Source organism: Papio anubis, chromosome X (genome assembly GCF_008728515.1).
Source record: "Papio anubis isolate 15944 chromosome X, Panubis1.0, whole genome shotgun sequence".
NCBI classification, from domain to species: domain Eukaryota; kingdom Metazoa; phylum Chordata; class Mammalia; order Primates; family Cercopithecidae; genus Papio; species Papio anubis.
In genome coordinates this window covers 87,822,778-87,830,237 of record NC_044996.1, presented here as the reverse complement: position 1 = coordinate 87,830,237, position 7,460 = coordinate 87,822,778, and the positions used below count along the sequence as shown (strand labels likewise).

General features: G+C 43.5%; 1 protein-coding gene across 1 annotated transcript; it reads right to left on the bottom strand.

The window, feature by feature from the left end:
* Positions 1-429: 429 nt before the first annotated feature.
* LOC116271966 (zinc finger C4H2 domain-containing protein-like) lies at positions 430-7,019 on the bottom strand. Its single transcript, XM_031660755.1, has 4 exons — positions 6,588-7,019; positions 4,850-5,022; positions 3,816-3,978; positions 430-2,675 (listed from the first exon to the last, which is right to left on the bottom strand). The coding sequence occupies exons 1-4, from the start codon at positions 6,741-6,743 to the stop codon at positions 2,562-2,564; spliced, it is 606 nt and encodes a 201-aa protein (XP_031516615.1). The 5' UTR covers positions 6,744-7,019; the 3' UTR covers positions 430-2,561.
* Between the last annotated feature and the right edge of the window lie 441 nt (positions 7,020-7,460).

Sequence of the window (7,460 nt, the reverse complement as noted above, 5' to 3'; positions counted from 1 at the left end):
CTTGCCTGGCTGTTGGTGCTAGGAGTTCAAAACCTCTTACCATTACTACAACATAATTGACAGACCTGGCCTCCTTTGTGCCAAGGATGCAGAGCTATGGCCATGCCTCCTGTGCTTTACAGGGACTCACTAAGGCCTATACAGGTTAAGGTGTACTCCAAGTTGTACAGATGAGTGTCCTCTCTTTGCCCAGAGTGAGCCTGAGCCACTTCAAAAGAAGGCCTGTAGCTATACAAAACCTGGGGTGATAAGGTAATGTCAGGGAAGATGAGTAGTATAATTTTTGACTAGTGTTCCAATCTACCTAAACCCAGAGGCACAGTGGATAAAAGAATGTTAATACTTACAAGTGCTTACTATGTGCCTCACTTTGTTTACTTTCCCATGAAATAAGTGCTAATATTTTCCCCATTTTCCACAAGAGGACACTGAGGCACAGAGAGGTTTTATTTAGCTGCTGAATTCCCCAACAAGCAGAGAGAGAGATTAGTGTACAGGATATTACTTAGGGAGCCCTTGGGATGAACACCTGTGGAAGGGAAGGGGCGGTAAAGAAGTAGGATTAGACAGAGGGAGATGCTTATCTGTGATGCAGTCTTAATGGCAAACTCAGCTTACTCTAAGGGAGCTCTGAAGCTGGGATATCCGTTCAAAGTTGTTCCCTATTGTATCCCTACAGGCAACAAGGCCTTTATATCCCTAAATCAGTCATTTGATACCCAGTTCTTGATTTCAGTTCCAAAGTTATTTCAACCACTCTCATCATCAAGCCATTCCAAAAGGGAGAAAGGTTTTCTTAAAAATGATCATGGAGAAGAAGTAGAAAAAAAATGAGCTCTGGAGTCGGACAAAGGTGGCTCCAAATCCTGCAATTTCCTCTTACTAGCTGTTTAACTCTGAAAAAGCTTTTAAGTTTTTGGAGGTTCAGTATCCTTTTTTTTTTTTTTTTTAAATGGTGATAAGAATACTTAGCTTGTAAGGTGTTTTGGAAATCAAATACAATCATTTATAGAGAGCAACTTGCATAGGGACCTGGCACAGAGTAGGTGCTAAATAAATGGAAATTATTGTGATAATTAGGTAAATTATTGGCCTTGGTGCCTGGCTTTCTCATTTGTAAGGTAGAATGAATAAGAGCAAACAAGAGCTACCCAGAAAGGTAAATGACATTACATCTTTTGTATTATCCAATACACAGTAGATACTCAGAATTTACTCCAATGAATGCATGTTAAAAGGATTTGTACAGACACAACACTCTTACTTTCAAAGAGCAGAGGAACATTTTATATTATGAACACATACACACTGTGGCAATGTAAAACTACTTAAGGAAGGAAAAATATCCCCCTCCCCAGCCAGGGACTGAGACCTAGGGCTAAAATTTTTTGTCAGTCAGCCCCCATTCCCATCCCTTGTCTTCCAGTAACCTTACCAGGAAACCTGGCTTTGGTGGAAAGGAGAGCTGTGGGGCTTGGGGAGCCTGATGCCTTTTCTTTTGGGAGGAAAGGCCACCTGCACAATCCACAGGACAGGAGTGGCCAGCAGCTCTCCTGAGCTGAGGCTACAGAAGAAGTCAGATCCAAGAGAGTAAGGGATGAATGGAAGGAAAGTCTCACCCACCTTCATATGTAAAGTGATTGGCATTTACTCTAATCTAAATCTACTCCTCTCCTCCCTGCAATATACCATTGAGCATGTGCCAGAGTAATGGTTCTGAACAAAAGCCAAAACAGATGTCAGCCTGGGGACCCTCTCAGCCTAAGGAAGCCCCTACAGCCCAGCCCTCAGCCCTAATGACTTAGGCAGTAGGTTACGCAGGAGATATAGAGTTGGTCTGGCTCACTGATTTCACTGTGGAATCTTCTACTAGAATTTGCAAAGACTAGATATTGGGGAAAGGGTCACTGATCTTAAGATCCCAAGACACACAGCCTAGTACCTAAGAATTTTAGTATATCTGGGAGACAGAAGTGGAGCAAGCTAAAGAATTACAACAAGGCCTCCCAAATGATTATGAAAAGGAAGGCTTGTCCAGGCTACCTTTGGGCCTTAAGGATGAGATGAAGGTAGGAGTAGGGGGATACATGCACCCAGCCTGTTGGAGAATCCAACATGAAGACTATTGTCCCTTCAGAACCTAAGGCAAAAGTACAAGGAGGGGAAATACTGGGTCCTTTACCTGAAGTAAGATATGGGCCTCCTCTGCCCCTCAGACCCTACAGCTCCTTAGGCTCCAGGCCTCAGGCACAAGAGATAGAGAAGCATATCTGAGCCTTTTGCCCTTCCCTTAGCTCCAAACAAGGGCAGGGGTTGAAATGTGAGTGAGAGAGAAGGGATCATCAGACATACTGTTTAGCACCTGAACCACATCTCTTCCTAAACCAGAAATCCCAAGAGCAGAAAGAAATAGGAGCAAAGTGAGAGAGGGGTTGTGCTTCCATCACATTAAATAGGAGACTTCGTGGGGTTGGGCAAGGGTTGTTTCACATCAGGACATCAATGACTCTGGTCAAGGTGAGGGGTTATAATTAGCAAAGCTTCATGTGCTCTCCCTTTCTTTATTCATCCTGCTTCCGTTTCGGCTTTTTGGGGTTCCGGGACCGACTCTTGGCCTTGCATAGAGGGCATATAGGTGCATTCCGGTGAATTTGCTGGTGACATGACAAGCAGGCCTGGTGAGGGACACAGGAAAAAGAAAGTTAGTGGTCAGATTCTTCCAGGCAACAGCTTAGACTTCTGATTCCCCAGGGGTCCAGAAAGCAAAGTGATTTCCCATCAGAAGGGAGCAATAATCAGTGAGTAGACTCAAATATTCTTGGATACCATAGAAGATGGGAAGGACGATATAACCCAGTTCAGAGAAAGGTGTTGAAAAAAAGTATACAAAACTAGAAAGTAAGGCAAAATGAGAACTACACATCTATTCATCATTATACTGAAACATTGTCTAACAGGCCCACTTAAGGACTATTTAATTTTCTAGAAAGGGGTCAACAAACATTTTCTGTAAAGGCCAAGATAGCAAATACTTTAGATTTTTTACATCATATGATGTTTGCTGCAACTACTCAATTCTGTTTTACATGAAATAAGTGATAGACAATAGCTTGCATGCATGCTGTTTGCAATAGCTTGCAAACACAGACATGCATGTGGGCCAATAAAACTTTAACAAAAACAGAGAACAGATTAGATTTGACCTGTAGGCTGTAGTTTGATGACCCCTGCTCTAGAAGAATGTCTCTTTGTTTGACTATTTACCAATTGATTAGGACCCAGACTCTGTGATGTTACACTAATAAGCTGCAAATGGCTTTTGCCCAGTAGAGATGCAAATTACTTCTGTTTAGAAGAAAGAGCAACTATAAAGGTTACAGTTGTATTGCCCTGTACGATGTAAACCAGTTTTGTATCTAACTTTGCAAATTTGTTTCAGCTTTCCTCTCCTTTCTCGATGATATAGATATCTGTGCCTCAAATGCTGCTGGAACCAGCTTTATAATCCTGCTGGTTCCTTCATTTACGATACATGCTCATTACATATTTGTGTAAGAGTTGTTTCTAACTTTTAGAATTGCACTTCAGCAGGGCCTGAAAATATCCCTGCATTCTAACACCTCTGGGAACATGGGGCAACAAAACCTGTGGGTCCAACACAGCACACCCATGTCACCCCTTCCTCTGTTTCGCAAGCAAAGGCTATTAAAAGAAGGCCCAGCATAAACAAGGCCAAAGACCCAGAACTAGCCTTCCACGGCCCTTCCATGGGAGGATACTTTGCTTCCTCCACAACCCTTACCCAGCTCACTTACCTTCATAGGAGGGGGCTGCTGCCTGAAGGTGGCCGTCTGCCGAGTGTCCTGCTTCCTAGCCACTTGGAGCTGTTGGGCGGCAGCGGCTGCAGCGGCCAGGGACTCAGGGATGGGGGGCTCCTGAGGTTCCGTCTGCCATTCTGCTTTCTGCTTCTCAAAGTAACTTTGAAGATGAGAGACACTGGCTAGATCATTCTGAAAGCAACGAGAACCTTGCTCCTCTTAAAGACTCCATGCCATATAACCAAGGGTTGAGCTGTGGCTCATTCTAGAAGGTCCCCAAACCTTCCCAAGCACAAGGCTATTGTCCCTGGGTACAAGGCCCAATCTCTGATGAGAAGGATAATCCTCTTGGTCCTTAGCTCTGATAGACCAAGAAGACCAAGAAATCTTGAGCTAGCAAGGTCCTTTAAGGGTATTCAGTCCTATCTGCTATCTCATGCTGTTTTGAGTATTCCTATTAAGTGTCCTAAGGCCTCTGGTGACATATCTCTAGGAAAAGGAAGCTCACAAACTCCACAGACACCTTGCTCTACCTTTAGGAAATGGTTTCCTCTACCAGGCCAAATTCTGTCTCTCTGCAAGGCAAGCCTAGTTCTTAACTCTGAGCCTGGAGATGAAGTCCCAGGCTAGTCCCTGAAGACCAGGAAAGCTAAGTCTTTTGTGTTTTTAGAGGTTTCTAGATATCCCCTTCTAGACCCTGACTTGGGAAATGATCTCTTAAGAGTTATAGACATAGTCTTGTATTGTTAATATCACACAAAGAATTTAAAAAGCCACTTAGCAGTTGTTCTAATTCATCTAGTAATTCATCCAGTTTAATAATCCTCCTCCTGTTTTAACAAGCCGGCACAGAGACTTGCCCAAGATCACACGATGAGTCAGTCACTGAAAGGCCTGGAACTAAAACTAGGCACTCTGACTTTCAGGCTAGGCTTTGTATATGTATACATGCCCATGTATGTGTAGGTACATAGGTATGTATATGTGTCGGAGGGAGGGTATGTTGTAGAGACTGGGGGCAGGTAGCTTACTCCAAGGAAAGCTTCTCCTCTTCTTCACACAAATCAGGGAGCCTCTGCAGGCCCAGAGTCATGCGCAGGGCATCCACATGTTCTTTCAGTGGCTTATACTCATCATGCAGCCTCCTTGTAGACTCTAGCAGCTTGTTTAGGTCATTCTCAGATTGTTTGATAGTGTTTTCCATCTGGAACATAGAGTGGGACAGGCAAAGAGAAAAGATCCTAAGGTTCTCAGAGAGGCTCTATAGCTCAGTGAATAATAGAACAAGCTCCAGAGTTTGTTCAGTCTATATTCAAGTCCTTGATCTCCCATGTCCTCTCTATGTAACTCTAGTCAAGCCTCAGTTTCTTCATCTGTATAATGGTGATAATCTAGTGCTTAACTCATGCAATCTTGGTGAAGATTTAATGATAGAATTCATATAAAGCACTCAGTAAAGGGGCTACATTTAGTATTTACTACTAAATAAATGGTATTCTTCAAATACAGTATTTTAGAGTTGGAATGTCCTTCAGAGCTCATTTAGTCCACCTTACTCCCATTTTATAGAAAACTGAGGCTCAAAGAGAAAAAACGGACTTTCCTGGGGAAATATTTCTTAGTGGCAAATGCTGCATAAAGACTTAGGGCTTCCACCTCCCAGGCCAGCAGTCTTTCTCCTAGATCAGTGATTCTCAAAATGTGGCCAAGGGATCAGAAGCATCAGCATCACCTGGGGACTCAGAAATGCATATTCTTAGGCTCCACCTAAGACATACAAAGTTAGAAAATCGGGGGTGGAGTCTAACAATATGTGTCTTAGGCTCTCAAAGTGACTTTGGTGCATGCTTAAGTTTGAGATCCACTGGCCTATATACTTAGCCCTTCTGGCAAATATCTTCCTCATTTAACTGGCCCTGCATCATTGGTTAGCTGGCAGCCAAACTGTCAATACTTTACGAGATCTAGAATTCTGTGATCTCTAACACAGAAAATCCCAATTGCTTACTGTCCAAACCTCATTCATAATTCCTTTATGATCCTAGATCTGACAATATCAAAAATGAATATTGCCACAGAAATGAGTTTCCAAGAAATATAAACTTAGTTTCTTCGAAAGTAAATTTAAAAAATATATTCCTCATTGTTATAGGCGATAAGGGTTTGAAAAGACCTTACTGGTCAGCACTGCCAACCTCCTTCCTTGTGAAGGAATCATCAGTACAGCAGCTCATACAAGTGTCCATTAAGATGCTGCTTGAATAACTCCAAAAGAGGGGAGCTTACCACCTTAGCAGACAGTTCATATTCCATGTTCCAACAGTTTCCAAAGGAGATACCAATGAGGAAGCCCCACTTTGGTAGCAAGTAGAAATGATTTGTTTGGTCTGATTGAAAGCTTGGAGTGCTTTAAACTACATTCCAGAGGCAGCTGCCTGCTCTGCTTTTCCCCAAGACCAGCTCTCAACTCCCAGAATCTCAGAATGAGAGCACATCAAATCAGTACATTTAGAGGGTACTGAGTCCCTCTTATAGTGCGGAGAGGGAAAATGAGGCCCAGAGAAAAGGGACTTGTCCAGTGATATACAGTCAGTTAGTGACAGAGCCAGGGCTGGACCTTAGAACTGCTGAATTCTTCCACTCCACCACAGCCTGCACTGATACCTGCTCCCCGAGCTTGGCCAAAGTCACATCTCAAGGAGAGGTCCTATCATTCACCACTACCACTTTCTCAAGGGCTTTAGAGATAGGCTCCAGGCAGCCACGTACCACATTAATGTCAGCATGGATCAGTCGGAGCTCCTCCACATGGGCCATCTTCTCCTGTAGCAGAAGGTCCATCTCCTGCTTGTATTCCTTCAGGTGCCTTTCCTCTGACTCAAGTGCCTCAAACTCAGCCTTCAAACGAGCCTTGATCTTCTCCATCTGCAGGGTCTTGTTCCTGCAATTTGCGAAAAGCAGGAAACAGGTCAGGAAAAGAAGGGAGAAAACAGAAATGGAGCCAGCATTTTCTTTCTAAGCCAGCTTTCCAAGCTTCCCCCTCTCCAGGCAGAGCCAACCTGAGGCCATCTCAAAAAAGAAGGCCAGGTGTAGTGGCTCATGCCAGCAATCTCAGCAATTTGGGAGACAGAGGCAGGAGGATCACTTGAGCCCAGGAGTTTGAAATCAGCGTGGGCAACATAGTGATACCTTATATCTACAAAAAGCAAGAAAGAAAGAATTAGCCATGCATGGTGGCACATGCCAGTAGTCTCAGCTACTCAGGAGGATAAGGCAGGAGGATTGCTTAAGCTATGATTGCACTACTCCACTCCAGCCTAGGTGACAGAGCAAGACCTTGTCTCAAGAAAAAGTTAGATGTTTTCCTCTAAGATAAAAGCTCAGTGGGTCTCGAATGGTGTTAATTTTGTTCCCTTATGGGGCATTTGCAAATATAGAGGGTGTTTTGGCTGTTAGATTGACTCAAGGAAATGTGTCACTGGCATTTAGTGGACATGGGCCAGAGATACTAAATAGCCTCTCATTGCACAGGAAAGTTCTAAACGCAAAGAACTCCCACCCAAGAAACCAAAAATGACCTCTTGAGAAACTCTAAGGAAGCACTGTCTAATAAACTTACTACAGTGATGGAAATGTTTTGTA